Source organism: Alosa sapidissima, chromosome 7, assembly GCF_018492685.1.
Source record: "Alosa sapidissima isolate fAloSap1 chromosome 7, fAloSap1.pri, whole genome shotgun sequence".
NCBI lineage: Eukaryota > Metazoa > Chordata > Actinopteri > Clupeiformes > Clupeidae > Alosa > Alosa sapidissima.
This window is the reverse complement of record NC_055963.1, coordinates 7,090,875-7,113,767: the sequence shown is the minus strand read 5'-3', so window position 1 is coordinate 7,113,767 and position 22,893 is coordinate 7,090,875. Positions and strand designations below refer to the sequence as shown.

General features: G+C 42.9%; 1 protein-coding gene across 1 annotated transcript; it reads left to right on the top strand.

Annotated features, from left to right (window-relative positions):
• The first annotated feature begins 3,985 nt into the window (after positions 1-3,985).
• copz1 (COPI coat complex subunit zeta 1) lies at positions 3,986-11,105 on the top strand. The gene is made up of 9 exons (XM_042099448.1): positions 3,986-4,109; positions 4,693-4,761; positions 5,461-5,542; positions 5,749-5,840; positions 5,940-5,995; positions 6,846-6,923; positions 8,258-8,309; positions 8,481-8,519; positions 10,551-11,105. The coding sequence occupies exons 1-9, from the start codon at positions 4,047-4,049 to the stop codon at positions 10,596-10,598; spliced, it is 579 nt and encodes a 192-aa protein (XP_041955382.1). The 5' UTR covers positions 3,986-4,046; the 3' UTR covers positions 10,599-11,105.
• Positions 11,106-22,893: the final 11,788 nt, after the last annotated feature.

Sequence of the window (22,893 nt, the reverse complement as noted above, 5' to 3'; positions counted from 1 at the left end):
GGTCATGTAGGGGAAATTGTCGGAGCCAGTTGATGGGAAATGGGAAAACAGAGGAGATGGCTTTAGGCAATGATGGAAAGTGTATTTATGTGTTTGTGTGTGTGTGTGTGAGAGAGTGAGTGTGTGTGTGTGTGTGTGTTTGTGTGTGTGTGTGTGTTTGTGTGTGTGTGTGTGAGAGTGAGTGTGTGTGTGTGTGAGAGTGAGTGTGTGTGTGTGTGTGTTTGTGTGTGTTTGTGTGTGTGTGTGTGTGTGTGAGTAAGTAAGTGGCAGGCGTGCTTATGTTTGTGTGTGTACGCGCGTGTGTGTGTGTGTGTGTGTGTGTGTGTGTGTGTGTGTGTGTGTGTGTGTGTGTGTGTGTGTGTGTGTATGTAACATTTAGTAAAACCATCTTACAATACTTTTAATCAGTGCTCTGATAATAAATTATGAAAATAGAATAGTTGGAAGCTAATACCCACAACTGAATATAGGAGATGGGGAATTTAAGTATAAGTATATATACTTTTTTGATCCCGTGAGGTAAATTTGGTCTTTGCATTTAACCCAATCAGTGAATTAGTGAAACACAAACAGCACACAGTGAACACACAGTGAGGTGAAGCACACACTACTCCCGGCGCAGTGAGCTGCCTGCTACAGCGGCGCTCGGGGAGCAGTGAGGGGTTAGGTGCCTTGCTCAAGGGCACTTCAGCCGTGCCTACTGGTCGGGGCTCGAACCAGCAACCCTCCGGTTACAAGTCCAGAGTGCTAACCAGTGGGCCACTCTTCATTATTCTCTTCATGTTGTGACCATTGTGTGCTACAAATGCATACACTGATTCTATCATAGAGTTATTTATCTGATTTAGAGACTGACAACAGGCTGTGGCAAAATGAATACATTTGCATAAGATGGACACAGTCATGTTGCAGTAAGAATACATATTACAATTAGATGTATTCATTAATCTTCCTAAACTGGCTAATTCCACCAGTCATATTTGAAAATGTTTTAGGAAGTCAAAGTTACTTGGATATTGAAAGTTTTTAGAATTGTGTGTGTAGTGTGTAGAATTATGCAATGATAGAAACTGAGGTCAACGCAAGAGCACAGACTGCTACTCGTTCCCTGTCTCATGCCGAAAACCACAGCAGTTACAAGCTCCCTGCACCAACACCTAATGCAGCCTTTATCAGCTCAGAGCAGAACTTCCTTCACGCAACCTGCTCCTTGCCTCTGTCTTCCCTTTCTCCGCTGCAGTGCATCACTCGGCATGTACTCTCTCTCACTGCCATACACATCCACACCATTCCAGTGTCACCTTTGCAGGACACACATGCATGCATACTGGACACATGTATGCTGCAGTAATAGAAACTTGTGGAGAATTAACTCTTTATCTTCTTACCAGTCATGCAGTCATATATAATGGTGGAATGTGTTGCATGAAGCCTTTTGTTGCATTGCAAAAGATCACAAATAAGAATCTTATCTTGGATATGATTGGGTCACTATGTATGCAATACAGTTGTGGGTTGTGGTGGTTCCTCATTTTACAGAATACCAGGTACAACGTCTTGAAAATGACAGACATTTTAGTCAACTGTTGAACCTTAATACAAAGAAACACTGAACTGCAACACTGAACATCTTGAGAAAACTGATTATTTCCCAACAGAATTTCACAGAATCCCAATACTGGATGTATCGAGCCTCTTACTCCGAGGGCCGGGTTAGTGTTATGTGCATACTGTCAGGCATTCTTAAGATAAAAGGGATGATTTCCAATCTCTTATCAAGGTCATAGATAGAAAGATAGATAGATAGATAGATAGATAGATACTTTATTGATCCCCAAGGGGAAATTCAATTATTATTATATTATTATATTATTAGACCCTCACTCAGCATGCATTTTTTGCCATCTTATATACATTTTAAAAACTGAATATATTGGCTATAATTACGACTATAAAGACATTTAAACCCAGTATGCTAGTGTAACTTGCTGACCCTTGGTGAGTGATGCGTTGCTAATTTTTTCACTCTCTCTCTCTGCTCTGTACATGCATCGGATCATTTCCAGCTACAAGGGTCGTTTCGAAATAGTTTTTGCGGTAAAATTGTGAAAACCTATTGTTGCATTGCAAAACCTGTGGGTAAGCCACAGTCTTACTTTGAATTTAATTCTTTTGAGGGAGACCTATTGTCCCATTGAATTACATTAAGGGTTTTTCATTTTTAGATTTTATAAGCATTTTAGAGAAGATAAATTAAAATGGTTTTCTCATGAATCACAATAAATACTATTACAATACGTTACAGTGCATAATGAATGAAAAGGATGATTTTAAAAGGAAAAATCAATAGACAATTATGGATTCGTATGGCTATTTACTTGAAACTATGTCAAAATACCTCTAACATAAGGTGTTGTCTACTTAAGGTGCATATTAACAAAAAAGAGTAAGAATTTGAGATTATGTTTATTCAACAAGACATGTAGAACAAGTCATGTTATGTTTTTCAAAATGTGAACAATAGACTGTATAGAACCTGTGGATGATAAACTGAAGGGAGCGACTGGAGGAAATGACATAATGGCATGGTAAAGACCAGTTCTGTCCTATATTTCAGCACCACAGCTCTGACAGAAACCTCACATCCATGTTTTCGACAAGACTCTGAACAGGGTGCTATGACCTCTCTGATGTCATTGAATTGGGGATGGTAGCGTAGACCAGCAGTGTAAGGGGAAAACCCCAATGGGATTGGTTGCACTGTGGTGCTTCCCAGAAGAGGTGACCAAAATAATTATCTTGGTTGACTGTAGGAGGATGTTAAAAAATATCTGTTTATGGGATCATACACAAAGTGAATGGAAGTCAGAGTACCACCGTGGTCAGTTTGTAAATATAAATGGAAAAGATCAACTTCATTCAATGTAGTGCTTGGCTACAAGATAGCCTCATCTGTCAGTGATATTGAACATAACATTATGTTAATAGATCCACTAGGCCCCAAGCGAATATCCTCTTACAGCATCAAGTCTGTGTCCTTCTGTGGTGGTGTGGGAGTAATAAGGGTGAGATGGTCTTACCACTATTGTCATACCTACTATGTCATTGCCTAGGAGTTTAGCCCAAGCCCTTGAACTATACTACACTCAGAAACATCCCTCTTTCTCTAACCTCAGTCAGGGACCCAGAAATAGATGAGCGCTGTGACCACAACATCAGCACAATATAGGATGCATCTTACTGTAAGCCCTAAAATACACTGACGGGCCTGATCATTGGTATCTTGGGAACTTCACAGTGTAGGCCTATAAATCTCACAAAATATAGTGATAATCTCTCACGTTCCAGGCATGTCCTGCAAACTTGTATTCTAAAAAGACGTTTCAAAAACAATAAACTGCTGTCATGGACAGACAATGGTCATAAGTAAACGTTAAATGGTGAATGCAACTGCTGTTTACAGATTGTTCCTATTTTTGCCTTGCCAAATACTATCATCACCTTCCTTACACTATCTCCTCACCAATTCCTTTCATTAATCAACATATGTATTCTCAACTCGTTCCATTTTTAACAGTCTAGGCTAGGTCTATGCTGGTTGTGTGAATACAGCAGGCCTGCCAAAGGCCTTTAACTGTTAAGATTTTCCATATGCAAACAGCATACCCTACATGAGTAAGCTTTTTTTCAATAGGTCAAATAGGTCTACCACAGAGCAGTAGGCCTAGGCCTATGCAAGACAATGGACAGAGATAGCCAACAATTTAGATAGTTAAACAAGAGACGGTTGATAAAATGTGTATAGGCTATTAAGGATCTTTGGTTAAACGTATAAAGCAACAAAATGCAAAAAAAAAAAAAAAACACACAAAATGTTTATAGCGTAAAACACAAATATAATAACATAATAAATGTTATATAGTATTCTACGCTATCTTGTAATCTAGCATATTATGCTTTCTATGCTTTTAATTAATTTCGCGTCATTGTAGCCTTCTCGTTTCCGTTTCCGTTTTGAAGGGAAGTCAGTGGACTCTGGTGGACTCATGAAATTTAGTTTACCAAGTTACCTGAAGGAGCTACCGACAACAATGGACAGCGCAATTTTGGTAAAGTCATTGGGACATTTTTAGACTCACATTTATCACTATCTTATGAAAATGGGCCATGTTTCTCATTAGGAATTGTTCGGTTGGCTGGCAAACCTAATTCTGAGAATCGGAAATGTCACCCCAGTAAAAATGCTAGGCTAGGATAGGAGCCCATATTATTCATCAATATTTACTGTATTTAATGTATTACTTAGACAAAATTGTAAGATGATATGTAGCAAATGCCTTTCTAAAGACTATCTCTAACTAAATGTTATCTGAAGAACCGAATGTAATCTTTGTAATGCTATCGATACATTTTTTCCAATACATATGGTGGTCTTTGTATAAAATCCATGCTGATCAGCAGATTAAAGAGGTGTCTAAGTTAGCGCAATGTTACCTCCTGAATGCTTTACGGAAAAACATATGCCTAACAACGTTAATCAAATGAAACCATAACGACTAAAACTGAGGCTTCAGTATGTTGAGGTGACGTGGCCTGACATAAAACCATATCTCTTTCATTGTGTTTTGTCGAAGATGTGTAATGTTAACTGTAAAAAGTTTAAAAGTTAATATTTCTGATTTGTGTTACCAGGAACCCTCTTTGCTTACAGTTAAGGCAGTCCTGATCATGGACAATGATGGAGAAAGACTATATGCCAAGGTAAGAGCTAGTGTGCCTTTTGTGTACTACTGAATGCTTCTCTGACAGTTGTTCTAGATTTAGCAGTAGGCCTGATAAAGTGGTTCTTAAAGTGTTGGCCTAGCTCCACTAGTGGGGAATAGAGACATGACAGGTGGGGCGCGTATGTTGTGTGCCTATCTTTAATAATGCCTTCAAAGATTAAAAATAAAATAGCCACACACAAATATAGTCATGAACAGACCGACGTATGAATTAGAATACCATCTGATCCAGCAGATCGAGACGGGAAATGTAACGTGGAACCAAAATGTGAAAAACATATTTTAACGATACCATTATGCCAGGTTGATGGGGGTCAGGTGGAGCTTGAAAATTCCCCACCTCCAAAGTGGGGAATGACAGAACATGTTTGAGAACCACAGGCCTAATAATCAGTTTTCGGTTACCAATGAAGTAAGAAGAATCAATTCAAAGGTGCTCCTCTATAGGCCTATAGGGGATGTTTTGTCTGTTGCTTGCATGTAGGTGAATCAGCTGTCACCTTTCCATTTGACACCGCAATGTGCTTCCAGATTTGCATTTTAAATCAGAAAACACAGTGTGGTCTCTGATACAAACACAGGCTCAGTGTGTAAAGCCCCTATTAACCAACTGTAGAGTTATTGGCCACATGGAAATCTTGCATTTAACTGTAACTTTTACCTTTAACTGTTTCAGTATTACGATGAGACATACCCCAGTGTAAAGGAACAGAGAGCCTTTGAGAAGAACATCTACAACAAAACACATCGAACAGACAGTGAGAACCTATTCTTTTGGTACACTAAATATCACAAATACTTGCATGTGGAATTCCCATTGCTGAAAAATGCTTTTAAAAATAAATGTATTTTGGTTAAGCACAATCATGAAAAGACTGAGCCTTGAAAATAATCGCAGTGTTTCTGAACATGGTTTATGCCTTGTTTTGTTGTGTCTTTTTTTAATTTATTTTGTGCTAAACAGGTGAGATAGCTCTTCTTGAAGGTCTCACTGTGGTATACAAGAGTAGTATTGATTTATATTTCTATGTGATTGGAAGCTCCCATGAAAATGAGGTAAGTACAGCAAACACACAAACTTAATTCTCCTTTGTGTTCTGTTTTTGATTGGTAAGCACAGTTGTCTCTCTGTAACCAGTGTTGGTCAATCCACAGCTAATGCTAATGGCAGTCCTGAATTGCCTGTTCGACTCACTCAGTCAAATGTTGCGGTAAGTAAAGGCTTCTACATACCTGACGCACCCGACCGGTAGCGCGACAATGTGACGTCAAAATGACGTAGATCTCTCTGGCGCGCCAGGGTTTTGGCCGTGTAGCGCGAGGTAGCGCACCACTCATTTTTTTTCAGACGAGCGCGACAAGGCGGAAACAGGAAGATGGACTAGTTCGAGGGCAAGCGAGTTGCAGTGTTTTGTTACAGTCGTGAATTTTTAATAGTTTGCTGGATAAGTTAACAAAGTTACCAGTGAGAGTTGCAACACATGGAATTAAGAGGAAAGAATAGAAACGATTTATTTTCAAACAAAGGATATCTATTAAGGCCTGAACAAAATCTCTTTCCACTTCAGGAAATTACACAAACTCAGCCAGCTGCTAGCTAGCTAGCTAGCTAACTAAACTGTTTAAATTATTAAAATTTCCCTCGGGATGACTAAAGTACCTATCTATATATCCATCTATCTATCTATCTATTTACCTGTGCACACACCTTGGAAACTACATGATAATGATGATGGTAGTTGTGAATAGTAGCAACCAAAGTCTGAAGTACCATCACAGAGGCTAGCTACTGGTGTTTCTTACTGCAGCTTCTTCTGCTGTGTAAGTAGTTAATGTTAGTCTTTTCACAACAGCGACACCTCTGTTCAGGAGAATATTGCAACTAGTGTTGCGACCACCACGCGCGAGTATAAATGGTTACGGCGCTTCTGTGACGTCACATTGTCGCGCTACTGGTCGGGTGCGTCGAGTATGTGGGACGTTTAAGACTACCTTGGTAAATGGCATGGCCCATGTTCCCAAGTGTGTACACTGATGCACAGCTCTTTTCCACGTATGCAGTAAAAACGTAGAGAAGAGAGCCCTGCTGGAGAACATGGAGGGGCTGTTTCTGGCTGTGGATGAGATTGTTGATGGCGGGTGAGTGGAACTAGAACTGTTAGCCTAGAGAGGTCACACTGTTGTAAAGGTAGCTATATAAAACACTGTATAAAGTATCACATGCAGGTAATGAAGAGATTGGGAGTGATAAAGTTGCATAAGGTAAACTACAAACAACTTTAAAGATGACGTAGAAGGAAAACCATCTTCGTTTGGTGCATGCCACCAAACTACCGTGAACTGGAAATATGGTGGTTTCTTCCTTCTCTGAATTTGAAATTCCCCTGGGGATCAATAAAGTATCTATCTATCTATCTATCATCTAAATGACCATTAAAAATGGGCTAATCTGAACAAAGACAGACTGTGACTCAAATACAAACTGTGACGCAAACCATCCCTCTGATCGCCACCTCCCTCCATGTTACATTACCACGTACTACGTAAGAATTTTGTGAATGGAAGTTATAATTGAACCCGATACTGGCCTTTGTCTTTGTCAGTTTCGATGGTAATTCTGTGAGTTTGCTGTAAAAATGTGTTTGTACACAGCCCTAGCTCCTGGAGCTGCTTACTCAGTATGTTCTCTTAAAGGGTTTTTCATTTTGCATCACATGCAAGACCCTTTGGATGAAAGTGTATTTAGATCAGCATTTGTTTTCCTGTCAATTACGGCTAGTAAGAGCAAGAGCATCAGTGCAGACCTTTTAGGTGTAACTTGGCAGTGGTCCACCATTTCTCTCCTCTGAAACCATAGTTAATCCTTGGTGCACTATATGCCCTGTGGTGCTATTGTTAAGGTAGAACTTCCTTGCGAGTAGCTGTGCACTGGAAGGTGCAATAAGGTTGGAAATGCGGTTGCATCCTTTAAATCTGATTTAGTTTAAAACTGTTCAGTTCTCCACCTCTGAGCAGTGACTTTTTTTTTTGGAATGCTTCTTTACTATTGCAGTACATGAATTTGAATGGACAAGATAACTAGATTGAAGATTGCCATCTTCCTGGTTTCCCATCACCAACTCTGTGGTTCAGCCATGCTTTAAACAAATGGTCCACCACCCACACCATCACAGCATTAGGTCCACAGAGTTATGACAGTTCACAGGGCCTTTATATTTCTTGACACAGAAAGAGCATTCAGAAATGTGGTTTGATTTTTTTTCCAGTGACTGGTCAGATGATCATGCGGTGGTTTTGCTTAGGCCTGTTGTAATTGCCATGTACTGCCTGATTCACCGATGCTTCACACAAGTGACGGATTTGTGGAAAAGTATAGCCAATCAGGTCTGAAGATATCCGATGTGATAAGCCCACAAACTGGAATCTAAACTCCTTCTCCTGCTCCTCATGCTTCTCTCCCTGTTGCTTTACAGGGTGATCCTGGAGAGTGACCCTCAGCAAGTGGTGCACCGCGTGGCTCTGCGGGTAACTCCCTTCTCCTGTCTCTGTAGACCCGCTGATTTAGATCCCTTTCCTTCACCTCTGGCTCTGCTGCCCATTGTGTACATTTGTTCTGTTGTTCACATCCAGTCAGTATCAATTTAGTCCCTCTTCTGCCATGCAATTGCAATGTTGCTATTTTCCTCTGTATTTCAGGGTGATGATGTGCCTCTTACTGAACAGACAGTTACTCAGGTGAGAAATACTGCCTTTTTATCACTATTGCCAACAGTTATAATTAACTTATTACATACACATATACTCTTTGCTCACAGCAATAAATGTTTGCTCTATTGATCTTTACACTATATACTATACTATATTAGCTATAGGCTTTTGTGACCCAATGTTCTGCTTGCTATGTGGATTATCCTCATATGGTTTAGCCTCACACTTTTCACTTTTAATGTACACAAGCAGGAACATAATTTCTTAACTATGCTACGTAAGTAGGTGGGGATAGTGAGAATTGCTCTTTGTTGTCCTGCCGCGATTTTCCAAGAAAGGTGAAGATTGTGGTGACCCTCGGTCAGGCTTTAGGGATGGCTGCCTGTTGCACTACATTTTCATCCGAATATCTTCTTCTCCCTCTGCCCTGGCAATCATGTGGTTGGCTTTTTTGTCAAGCAACAACAAGCTGTCCACCAGAAATTAGTAGTTTAAATTCAGGGTGTGAAATGCAATGCGTCTCATGAGAAGAACATTTGAGGCTGGTGTTATGTTGTGGCAGTGGCAGTGTCAGTCATGTGTGATGGCTGAGGTCTGCCTCTAACCCTCTCATTATACAGTATGTACTCTACAAAGAGTTGTTTAGACAAACTACTTTTGTGTTAGCTTGAATTACAAACTATGTCAAATTGATTTTTAGACATGACTTTCACCAATTTATTTAATCATCATTATCATTATCTCGAAGAAACATTGTTGACATGGTGGAATTACCCATGTGTAAATAATAAACAGTGCTTAGTATGTAATATGTCCTAACAGTTAGATATTTTGATTGTCTTTTGACCAATTAATCCAAAAAAAATTTGAGACTTTTGGATGAAATCTCCTGCATTGGCTTTGTTGCTCATCGTTGATGCTGAACATTTCAAAATCACCTGAAGAGAGATTGCATGCCTAAGAAAGTTCTAGAATGTGTTTGTGAGAAAATTCAGTTAAAGAACAGAGCATGAGAAAATGTTTAAGGAATTGTAAACATGTCTCGTGACATCCAGTATATCTCCATTTAGAAGACCATTTAACCCTCATGCACTCTGATGGTGGCACTTCCAGGCATCAATCTCCACCATACTATACTTGATGTACAATGCTGCATGGTGACAGTTTACAAGGGATGGAAACTAATTACAGTGTCAACTCCCAAAAGGACGTTCGTCAATCTCCAATTATATCCAACTTCTGAGAAATTCTCAGTTAAAGGGTTGGAGTAGGATGTGATTTTCATGGTGGAGGCTTGGTCCCTGAGTAGCCAAATGAACACACTTGACGCGTTTGCTGTGACCGTGTTGCTGCTTGCACCACGCGTTGCGCGTGTGATTGCCTAACGCATGCAACCTGTGTGCGTGGTCATTAGCGGTCAGGCTCAGGGGGCTTAGCCGCTGGCGCGCCCCCACCGTGATTGGCTAATTATGCGCCGGTGTCTGGCAGCGGTGTTTCCCTGTGGCTGACGAGGCCAGTGTGCAGGCAGCTGATTAATGCGCTCGTTTGAGAGAGGCCGCTGACAGAGTGGCTGGACACCTCCCTCCCTCCCTCCCTCCCTCCCCGCGTGGGCTGATTAATGGCTGCACTCACCGCTCCCCCACCCCACGCACCTGCCCCCATTCTCCTGCTTTATGGTTATGGTTGCATTTGCTTCAGCGAATTAAGATGATTAATTATTCCCCCCTCACATGTCCTCACTTCTCACGGCTGGGTGATGGTCACATGACGAGTGCTCGCGCAGAGCTCACTTTGATGGACAGCTCTGAAATGTTTTTGCTCTTGATACTGACTTTTTACTCAGTTCCCTCAAATGCTTTCATATGAACTTTTTCGTGCCTATATTTTGCATGCAAATGCCATTCTCTCTTGATCTGCCGAGTAATGATATTTTAGTTGATAAAATGGTGATGCCTCAGTCTCGTATAAAAAGCTGCATATAAATGTCATATAAACTGAATATGTTGAATGCATTTTTAAGTGATGGCGGTTTCTGTATTTGTCGTTTGTGGTGTTCAGGTTCTCCAGTCAGCCAAAGAGCAGATCAAGTGGTCCCTGCTGCGATAGGCTGAACAGGTGGATGCCAGGTGACTAAAGGAGAGTGCGGGGTATCTTCAGCATTCCACTCCAGATGCTTCCCTACAGACAGGATGCTGTTCTCTCTGTGCTGTTCAGAGGCTGCTTGCAGCACCTCTGACAACGGTTTATATGAAAGCAGCAGCACAGCATTGTCATTTATTGGACCTGAATCAATCATTCCTTGTGTGTGTGTGTGTGTGTGTGTGTGTGTGTGTGCGCGTGTGTGTGTGTGTGTGTGGGTGTGTGCGTGCGTGTGTGTGTGTGCTCATGCACATGTGTAATAATGTGCCTGTGTGCCTATTATGTTAATGCATACATAACTGTGAGTAAATGTTTGTCAACTTATCACCCAGTCACAGGTGAAAGCTGTGGAAAGATGTCCTGGGCTGTTTATTACTGTCCAATACTGTCGGTTTCACAGGCTGTGACTGTACACTATCCTCTCTCAAGACCTTTATATTTTGATAAAAATTAAACTAAATATTGTTTCTGTCAGTTTGCCGTTTCCTCTATTTTTTGCAACAGCATGACAATGCTAACCCTCTATCTGAAGATCTTTGTCTTTGCTAGTTCCGTTGGCTTGGTCATTTAACGGAATCAACCCTGAGAGTCTCATGCAGCTCCCCCCCCCCCCCCCCCCCCCTCACTTCCCATGATGCATCAGCGCTGTGCTGTAGCTCACCACCAGTGCCACTTGGCTTTACTTAGACAGGGTGGGAAAATAAATAGTACACACTGCATTTCACACAGAAAGCTTGTTTACGCTATAGGGTTAAAAAAGAAGTATGTCATTAGATGTTTTTGTTATTTATTTACTTAATTGCCTTTTATTGAAATTTCATTGCATTTATTGCTACTCTTCCAGACTTGTGTCTAAGCACAAGAGTCGTGTCTGCCCTCTAGTAGCTAGTTAATGTAATGCATGTGAGCTGCTCCAGTATTGCTTCCTATAGAAATTACTCTTAGATAAACATTTGCCATTGGAATACTCCTGATATTAATTCAGAACATAGTGCGCACTAGTAACGTAACCAATCCTTTCTTCCAACGTGGCCTAATACAGGGTAGAGGATGCAGTCAAGCAGGCAGTAGGGTGAGTGGGAGACTCAGAGGAGTGACTAGGGCTCCATCTGCTGGCAAGACTTGGAAGCATCGGTGAGATCATTTGTGCCTGACAACCATTAAGGCACACACACAGTGGTTATTTCAACATACCCATGCCTCAAATGGACAGAACTATTAATAGATTCTGGTGATAAAACTGGAACTAGCAGGAGTCGGACTAGACGAGTGGAGAAAGGGAGGATGGTGCTGATCAAACTGACCAGTGGAACACATTTGGTACCAGATTCAGTCAGTTGCAGGTATACGTTTTAAAATGAACAGCCCCAGCAGTGACTTTTCATTGATTCAATTGAGCTTAGACCGTGGTCTTAAGCTCCCTACAATAGAGACATAGGAACATTGATACACAGGGGTGAGTTTGTGATCCACTTACCAAAAATCCCATCTAAAAAGCCACACGTGTGAGGTTGTTTTCAAGCATTTCTGAAAGTTATTATCCTGGCTATGAGTCCCTTGGTGAGCTGTGTTGTCTCCATGTGTATCACCCACCTCACCTTACTCCCCCCATGATGCTTCCCTCTCCAGCGCATACGTCCCCTCGGCCATATCTATGCTAATGAACAACGCCTACGGAGAGAATGATCCGGAAATCTGTATTTCATCATCCTAGATGCTTTGATGGGCACAGCTCATAAAAGGTTGATATACTCCTCTGCTTCAGCATCTGCAATACAGGTTGGATAGTGGCACATGGTACCGCTCTTCAAATCTGCATGTGGAAGCAGGTATTCACTTTTGGTGTCAAATAGTCTTCAATGGTTTTTAAAGTCACAATGTAACTATGATAATGAACCATCATACCTACATTCAGTGTGGGATACCATTGTGGTGTTTTTTAATCAATATATCTAAGAAGGTGTGGGTGTGGAAGGCCTGAAGTATCTAGTATGCACAGACACAAAGACAGGCACCACCCCAGCCAGAGATGTGAGAAGCTCATTAGTCTACTCTACTCTCCTTGCCCTGTCTTCTAACAGTGACCATGTGCTCGTGAAAAAGGGAGAGAGGGAGAGAGAGAGAGAGAAGGATGGTTGATGCTGGGCTGATTGAGTCCCAGATCAATGAAGGAGAGATTCATGAGCGTGCACACCCCTAGCAGCAACACATCTCTGGGTCTGGGAGAGAGAGAGAGGGAGGAAGAGAGAGGTGTGGTGTGGTGTGGTGCCCCCCCCCCCCCCCCCCCCCCCCCCCACGCATTCTTCCATGCAGTCCAGCTACTCAGTGTATTATCTGCAGTGCAAAGAGAGCAGGGCCTCAGCACTTAATTTATTTAGCCAATTCAGTTAAGTACTCCTGTCATAAAAACATGATATGTGGACAGGTTTGTGTGGGCTGCCCATGTAACCTATCCCCTCATTCTCTTTGCGTGCGTGCGTGCGTGTGTGTGTGTATGTGTATGTGTGTGTGTGTGTGTGTCGGTCTCACTCTTGCTCTCTTCCTCTCTTTGTGCCAGTTTCAATACCAGTGTGTTCATTCATTTAATAAATCAGTTGACCTGCTCCCAACTGACATGTTCTTTAGAAGAACATTCTTGGCACGCAATATCAAGTGTGTGCATTTGTATGTGTATGCATGTGTGCAGGAGGAACTTTGCTTTATAGCTTTTATTATCAACGGTATTAAAGTCTTCCTTTAGCTCTAAGCAATGGAGTACTGCTCAGGGCCGTGGCTTCTGTTGTGCTGTGCCAAAGACCCCTGAGCCTATTGATTTGTCCACTCCTCCTTTGTGTGCCTTCAAGCAGCGGCGGCAGCAGCAGAGCAGCCATGAAGGTCAGAGAGGATGGATGGGGGGTGCACGAGGAGAGAGAGAGAGAGAGAGAGAGAGAGAGAGAGAGAGAGAGAAAAAGGAAGGAAGGAAGGAAGGAAGGAAGGAAGATGGTTACCCTACCCAGCAGTGGGAGTATTTGATTAGATTTCACAATATGTATTTTAGTGGAGGGAGTTTAAATCGCCGCCACCAACCAACCCCCCACCCCCAACACACACACACACACACACACACACACACAACCCACTCCCTACCCCCCACCCTCACCTCAACTCTTATGTGAGTATCCTTTCCCAGGATGCTTTGCCTGTCACCCGCACACTTTTTCATCTGGATTACCCAGCAGCACCTTCAGGCGGCCAATGACTCGATTTCATCCACTAATTACAGTGGCACCGCCATAAAAGGTCCTGAGTGGTAATTTATATTAATTATACAGGAACGAGTATAATGGTCTGAACAGCCATAGCTTGACATGCTGTACATAACATGCCGTAAAGTTGTCAGAGGCGTGTGGGCCAGGGGCCTGTAATTGATAGATGCGTACATGAAGTAGTGTGTGTGTGTGTGTGTGTGTGTGTGTGTGTGTGTGTGTGTGTGTGTGTGTGTGTGTGTGTGTGTGTGTGTCTGTGTGTGTCTGTGTGTGTGTGTGTGTGAGAGAGAGAGAGAGAGAGAGAGTGTGTGTGTGTGTTTGTGTGTGCATACGTGTGTGTGCATAAGTGTGTGTGTATGTGTGTGTGTGTGTATGTGTGTGTGTGTATATATGTGTGCACGCGTGTCAGACACAGGGAGAGGGGGAGAGTGCATGCAAGAGTCAGACTCAATAAATTACCATCATCTGCAATCTTAGTCTTGATGTCTCCTCCACCAATAGCTAAGGCTTATCACAGAGAGACAAGGGTGGGTGAAAAAGCCTGACGCTTTGCATGTATATGTGCTGGCTGCACAGATCAGGCTTACTCATGCAGAAATAAATGGTCATATTTAGCAGTATCACACAGAGCCCTGCCACCATCACATTACCATTTGAATTCAGCCAGTATTCCAGGGAACAACTGACAGAGTATCTGAAATTGTTGTGACAATGCAAGTGATCAATTCTAGCAGTCTTTCAATCATAGTGGCTCACAATGACACAGAGCTGTGCAAGCGGCCTGGGTGATAACAAGTATTTTGGGGCTGTAGACCCCATACACTTCTAATAAATGAGCAGCCATTGGCTAATGGAAGCTGTCCTTGAGGGCCCCCCCCCCCCCCCCCCATCTCTCTCCCCCTCTCTCCCTCTGTCTCAGTGAGCTGATGTGGTTTATGGCTGGGCTCGCGTGCCTGGGTGGTGTTTATGGAGTCTATGGATAGAAAATTATTTGGGCCTCAGTTGCTTGCCAAGTGGGCCACAATCATCAGCATTTTAATTTTTTCTGCCTCCTGTCATTTGTCAAATCAGTAAAGTCTGTTCCACATAACAATGAGTATACATATGAAATAAGTAAACAAACGTCCCAATTTTGCAATTCTGTGCTTGTATTTTGATAGTATACGCCTTATTACTGAGATAATCAAAGGTCTATTTAGAGATCATGATATTCTCTGTATTTTCTTGACCTTTTAACAATAATTTGCTCATACCAGTACTGAGTCATAGTCAGTATAACTCAAACACTGTGGTGGAGTACTGGTGGCTTATATATTTCCAAAAACCTATTTTGTTGGCTTATCTTTAGTTTGGGCCTCCCCACTAAATAGGGTAGTGTTTGCTCATTACATGAATTAGGTCTGAAGAATCCATAAATCCATGCCACTTTAATCAGCCTGGCTCCTTGACATGCCAGAAAATGTTTTCTTCGCTAACCCACTGAACTGTGCTGTTTTTACGTCTGACCTTAGCTGTCTCCACACTTCCAACCACACTGTTTTTGCAGGGAGTCTGTGCAATGCTATGACTCTCGTGGGCTGCAGAATGTCCTGGAATATCCCTGAATGTGGGGGATTTTCTATGGATTGCATGCAAAGGATGTAGCCACTCTGTTCTCTTTCTCCTCTTTAGCACTGTGAGCTAGGTTAGCACATCCACACCCTAATGTGTGACACCCTAATGTGTGATAGCATGCTGCTACTATATAACATCTTTAGAAGATGCATCAGAAATCGAGAGAAAATCAGATGACAAAAATCAGTCAGACATTTAACCACCGGCTGGTTCATGACCGCCCTCCATTAGAGCTATTACCCAGAGATTTGGGCTACTGGTGACACTATTTCATTTATTTATGTAGTTATTTATTTATTTTCCAGTGAAATTGCGCCCTCATAATTCATGTCCTCTGTGGACACTCTACACCAGATTTCAGTGGTGGCTGTAAAGCTTTATGGCTGTTGTTTCTTGATGTTATTCAGTTTGAATGCAGTCCTGTGTGTGTGTGTGTGTGTGTGTGTGTGTGTGTTGGGGGGGGGGGGGTTCCTCACAGTGCTGTGGTCGTTTTTTCGGTCTTGTTGAACTCTGAAAGGCATCTGTCTGTTGACACTGTGTAGTTACAGTGTCTTGGAAAGGCCTCTGAAGTGGCTTTATTCTTGGGCACCACGAAATATGGTAAGAAGAAACGGTTAATACTAGCATACCCCTCTCTCCCTTATTCTCCTCCACCCTGTTCATCCCCTGTTCACCCTCCCTGTGGATTCCCCAAGCGTACCACATCAGCCATTAACATACGCACCCCCCTGACAGATTTACCGCCAGCGTCCCACCATTGGCCGCCAGCTTGACAGCCGTGATTTAATGTCGCCTTCTCATTGGCCCAGGCTTGACAGGTAAATTTATGGCCGCGCTGTGATTTGATGCCTGCTGCCTTTGATGTTGAGTTACAGCTCTGTCGCTTACAGGACACAGATATGGTGTCAGGTTGCAATCGTAAAAACCTCCTCTGGGTAGGGCAGAGGAGGCCCCACTCCGAACCCCTGACGTCATGTGAGACAGGAGACAGAGAGAGAGAAAAAGAGAGAGAGAGAGGGAGAGTGTGAGAGAGAGAGGCTGCAAGGGAGGGTGAAAGATTTAAAGCACAGCTCATTTTCTCTCACACTGAACTCATTTAATCTTTTGTGGAATGTGTTCGTACCTAATTCATTTTTGTAAAATAATACACCCTCGACAACTTCCCTCTCTGTGCAAACATTGCAAAATTTTGCGAAAGTCTCCGAACAGGGTGCAGTGTTTGCATCTGGTCACCCTGTCTGCACACCGTTTACTGGGGATAAATATGGGAGGTGTGACTGGACTCTGGACACTGGAGCCAAAGCCCTTCTCAGTTTACTGAGAGCTTGAGCTGCCTGCAGGCCTTCTCAAGACTTCGTTCCCCTGTCAAACTTGGACTTTTTATCAGCTGACTGCAGGCACATGCTTCACATTGATGCAGCCTTCCACATGCTCCCAGCTCTCTCAACTGCACCAAAGAATCTCAAGTATGGTCATGTTAAATGCCATGAAAGTGTTACACACGTTTTTCTTGAGCTTGCTAAAGCATCCTTGACATACCATAGAACATTATTCTTTTAAAAAAATGTCATTCCGTGACAATTAGCAGACACTGATGCATGTGACATTTGTTTATTCTTTAGCTAAATGTGCCCTTACTGTTATTGTATTCATGATTTTGCTTGTATGGTATAACGCTCTTCTTTTTTTGACAGTCTTTGTCATGCTGAAGGTGGACTAAAGGACGGTACTTCAACAAACTGCAGTGTGCAATTAGTTTGCAGTCCCATTAAAACTGTGTGTGTGTGTATGTATGTGTGTGTGTGTGTGTGTGTGTGTGTGTGTGTGTCCCGTTTGTGTCCCACTGTCTATGGGTGTGTAATCCTCAGTGTGTCATCAACAGAGCCGATCGTCAAAATTTTCTCCTCATAAAATATCATCACCTCGTGTGGTGGTGACTTTGAGAATTCTCAGGGTCACATTAACAACACTGTTAATGCATTCAATCTCTTGTTCTTGAACACTGCTCTTGAAACCCAAATGAGTCTTCCTCAAAAGTCCAGCCAAAGCATACGTTAACCATACACAGTAAACGCATGCAGTTCAGTCTCAGGTCATTGAAAGTATGCTGCTCCCTAAGTGGATACCCCAGTGCTCCTTCACCACCCTCCACGGGTCTGCTGATAGATGAAGTGGTACCATGTGTGACCTATAATACATCAAGAGAGACGTTATGGATAAATCACGTTATCACAAAAGCTGATCAACAGCAGCAAAACTGCCAAAGTCACTTTCGGTAGGTTCACTCTCGACATCCCCAGGCACCTCCTCCCTCTCTATCCTCATTCATCTAAATGCCTATCTGACGATCGGTGTGACAGCCTATCCATGGGGGATCAAAAAAAAGGAGCACACATGCACTCCTGTAATGGCCGTGACCCATGGAAATCTCTAAGGGTAAATAGCAGGGACGACCCTGTCTGTCAAAGCTCAAGGCTTCATACTTCATGCAGCCGACCAACATCAAATCCCCATCTCCCCTCTTGGCCATTCTGCTCTACTCTGCTTGTGGTGCTTGAGAGGAAAATAGCCAAAGAGACAGGAGAGGGAGAAAGCAGAGGAGAGGAGAGTAGAGGAGAGAGGAGAGCAGAGGAGAGGAGAGGAGAGAGGAGAGCAGAGGAGAGGAGAGGAGAGGAGAGCAGAGGTGTGGAGAGGAGAGGAGAGGAGAGGAGTGGAGAGGAGAGGAGAGGAGAGCAGAGGAGAGGAGAGGAGAGGAGAGCAGAGGAGAGTAGAGGAGAGGAGAGGAGAGCAGAGGAGAGGAGAGGAGAGGAGAGGAGAGGAGAGCAGAGGAGAAGAGATGAGATGAGAGGAGAGCTTAGGAGAGGGGTGGGAGTCATGCCAAATTCTCTCTCCTGCTCAGTGGGGTATGATTGGGTAACATCTTGAAAAAGGTAATAAGCTGTTTACGCGAGTGCTGGTATGTTAACTCCTGAGTGAACTTGCCAGCAGTACACGCCCTCGCCCCTGAGTCGCAGGAGGGTGTGTGTGTGTGTGTGTGTGTGTGAGCGAGAGAGAGAGCAAGAGAGAAATATCCAAAGAATCAAAACGCTGTGGGGTATTCCACATCTACACACCATGTAGTTAAAGAGCATCAATATAAATCCAGTTTTTATGTGTCAATATAAGTCACTTAGTGTGTTTAATATTACTAATTTGTTCCGTCTATTTGTAGTTAGGCAGGGACATTTATGAATATGAAATTACACCTTAGTGCTTTCAAGTTGGCCAGCTTGCCATGTGCCAAGCTACCCTGTGCCAAGTCATTACTTTGAAATGGAGAAGAACCTGGTAGGCGCCTAGTGGCTGTAATCAGTAGACATATAAAAATATAAGTGTAAAGTAGCCAATTGCTTTCATATATTATGTATTGCACAAAAATAGTCACCCATCCCATAATGCGTCTTTCTTGCTCCTGCCCCTGTAGGACAGGCCCTTGGAATGACTTTCTCTGCTCAAACCTTCAGAGTGACCCTCCAGGTTACAGGCCTTGTTGTTGCTGCTGTCGGGGCTCAGAGTGGATTTAGAAGTCCCCCTTTTGGGGCCTGTGACCCCTGGGGTGTGGAGGGGCTCCTCTGGGGTCCCGGCCCTGTCAGCCGTCTCTCTCTGGAGGTGGGTGCGCTAGAGCGGAGGGAGCCGGACGGCGCCCAATGAGCGCCAGATTGATGGGATGGCACGGGGCCACCGCATGTTAATGTATCTGTCGAGGCTAAACACGTCGCCGCTGGAGAGTGATTTTTACGTACGCACAGCAGGGCGCTCAGGGTGTCCATCCTGTCAAGGGGAATGTGGATGACTCTCGAGCCAGATAAATCTTAACAATGAGGTGCTGGCTAACCCGTGCCTGCCTGCCTCTGTGTGTGGGTGTCCCCCTCTCTCTCCACAGGACAGGGACAGTCACAAATGCACATAAACACACACACACTCACACTCTACCACTGAGTATTAGGAAACATGGAGAACTCAGTGTGTTCTTAGTGTAGGCCAGACTTGTTCATTGGTTGAAAATTATGCAGCAAACACATAAACACGCCGGACTGCTCATTTAAGTTTCGGCAAAGGCCCCAAAACAAACTTGTAAAGACCATATCAAAGACCATATCACCCACATGTAAAAACAACATGTAGTCAGTATACAGGAAGAAAAGTTTTTTGCATCACTCTGTGAGGCAGAGTTAAGTGATTAGTGAGAGAAAACATGGTGAATCTCCACACAGCTGTCCCCAGGTCTTCTTGAATATGGATGATTTGTTTGGATATTTTGCTAAAGTAGGTCACCACACATGGTTGTGATTCCCAGGTTCCTGTCAGTGCAGTAGAGCTTTACAAGCAGTAGCTTTGGGAGATGCAACGGAGAGGGAATAAGCAACAGCAGCTAATTAATCTTCATCAGAGCTGTTTGAGCAGACAAAGTGCTGTCTGTTGTCTTGGACTGTTGACGGAGACATAAATTTATCAAAGTGTGGTGGAAAAGGAGGACATCAGCAGAAAAGCATGTCACAAAACTTTGCAGAAGTGACAGAATGTTTCATATCTAGGCCAGAATTAACATTAGCCTTCACTATTAGCATTATGCAACATTTCAATTACTTGTTTTTAGGTGCATTGGATTTGGAAATGTGTGTTAACTTGTCAGATGATAAATGTTCTATACATTAAGAAAGGTTCTCCGAAATAGGCTACTGAAGAATGTGATGTTTAAAATGATATTCATTGGTCATTTATTTGCTAATTGTAATGTGTAAGTAGCATTAGGGTGCACATGCACATGGAATGCATGAAACCCAGGTGGACTTTCTGAAAAGCTCACAACAATCACATAATTGAATCTCTCAATTTTTCCCTTGTCTTAATCTAACTCTAATCACAGTGATTAAATATAGTAAGGTGATTAATGTAAGATGAGAACGATTATGGATATGAGTAAATATTTGATTGAATACAGTCAGCTAATATAAATGGGATTTTGTGATTTATCTTTTATCTTAATTAAGCAGAAATTGGAATCACTTCCTGTGTTAATTTGCAGTTATGTTTTGTCAAGCAGTATTAGATAATCCTAGGACAGCTATAATAAAGCCTTTTTCAGCTGATTAATTTTGCACGTCGTATTGGAAGACATTTTGCCCATTAGTCTAATTCTGTGAGACGCTCTCACAAAATGGCACCCATTTGCAGTAACTGTCCTTTTTTTCCTGTGTCTTCCTAGGAGGGAGCGCACCCACCGCATGCTATCATATTAAAGCCCACGCACTCAATGGTTATGTTTAGCACCTTTAAATATTAGAATAATGGTGTGATTGACATTACATAGTGCTCTTGAAGCCACATTTCCCTGCAAATGAACTTCAAATTTAGGGCAGCTGTGGCCCACTGGTTAGCACTCTGGACTTGTAACCGGAGGGTTGCTGGTTTGAGCCCCGAACAGTGGGCCGCGGCTGAAGTGCCCTTGAGCAAGGCACCTAACCCCTCACTGCTCCCTGAGCGCCGCCGTTGTAGCAGGCAGCTCACTGCGCCGGGATTAGTGTGTGCTTCTGTTCACTGTGTGCTGTTTGTGTTTCACTAATTCACCGATTGGGTTAAATGCAGAGACCAAATTTCCCTCACAGGATCAAAAAACTATACTTATACTTAAATATCTAAGTTTCAGTGTTGTAAGGGCACATCATGACTTCTACTATGTAGTTAAAGGCAAAGGATTCTTCAACATTCGTGTGTGATATATGTTGTCCATAATGTAACGTCATAATATTTGATACAAAACCCTTGTTATTAGATTTAGAGTTCAGGTCCATGGTTCATGAAAAAATTATGACTTGTGTCTTCTGTCACTATTTTGGATAATTGGTATTATTTCAATGTCAGATTTCACACATGCATAATAAACAACAAATAATAAAAACACATTTTAAGCTGCTCTCGTCCATCCATTTTGGAAAAAAATACACAACCCTCATTACAAAGGTATTTCATGTTGTCAGAACTCTATTAACATTTCATTAGAACTATTCCACTGTGTGTTATTTCAGTGTGTGTGTTGGAGGGAGAAGCTCCTCACAGCTGTGTGTGGGGAGGGCAGAAGGACAGCCTGAAATTTTAATGAGTAGCTCTGACATGCTGACGGGCCTGGAACACCTCGGCTCGCTTAAATATCACTGCTAATTAACACAAAGAGGTATGCTGTCAGCACAGTGACAGATGGAGACTGCCACACCCATGCGTTCCAGGAGGGGGGGCTAATGAATTTATTAATTAAACATTAAGGCGAGAGACACCCCTGGACCACTCCTGGGGAGACGGAGCCGCGAAACAAAGACCTGGCGCCAGGGTGGGCTATGATGTTTTTCTCTCGTGAGGGTCACAAAATGACCTACAGCACAGCCTTACTAGCTAAAGACACAAGCTAAAGAAGATATCCAGTCATATATTCCTTTGCTCTGAACAGTTTGGCTGGGTGAGGCTGGCTCAGCAGGTCAGAGCAGAGCCATGCATTTGCTGATTCTGGCGTTCCCAGTGTGGGTGATGGAGAATGAGAGGCGTCTGCTTCTCTCTTCAGCGTTCCTCCTCCACTCCAGGAGAGCCGGAGCTAAGTGCCGCAGGCCCGGGGGCCCTGTAAATCACACCGCTGCCCGAGGGAGGGAGAGGGCTGCACGCCACACCCACACACCCCCAAGCCCCAGACAACAGCTGCACCCTATGGATGTCACAGTAGACATCCAACTCTGTTGTATAGTTACACGGGCAGAAAGAGCATAGCGGTGCCTGCCACTGTGGCCATGCTATGTGTCCTATCGGCATTGCTTACCAAGTCCCACATCAGAGCATGCTTCACTGATTAAGATGACATCGACTTCATCTCACAAAATCTGAAAGCCATGAGCCCACTGCTACTTTTACTGATGTATTTCACCAGCTATCCTAATGCAGTTGCTTTTAGAAAGACGCCAGCTTCCTTGTAGTGATGGGACTCATTGAGCAACAAAAACAAAAACGAAACAGGGTCAATTATTTATTATATTGCATGTCTGATGCACTAAACCCAAACAATGTTGTAATCTAAGATTAGCACAATATATTCTGAATGAGACCATGTTCTGAGGTAGTGATTGTTGTACACATAGACTGTAGTCTATGGTTGTACATGTAGTTCTGTAGTATATAGCTCCATCCAGTGGTGAACACAGTAAATGAGGGGAATTTGAGGAGGCATTTTGAAAATATCTTTGCTCAAGCTCTATTTATCAAAATGCATGTTAAAAACGTATTGTTGTTTGTGTCTGCAGATGTCAGTGATGAATTAGAGTAAGATGCATAAAAATGTATATATTAAAATACTGTAAATTCACAAAACTACAGCAAAATCCCCA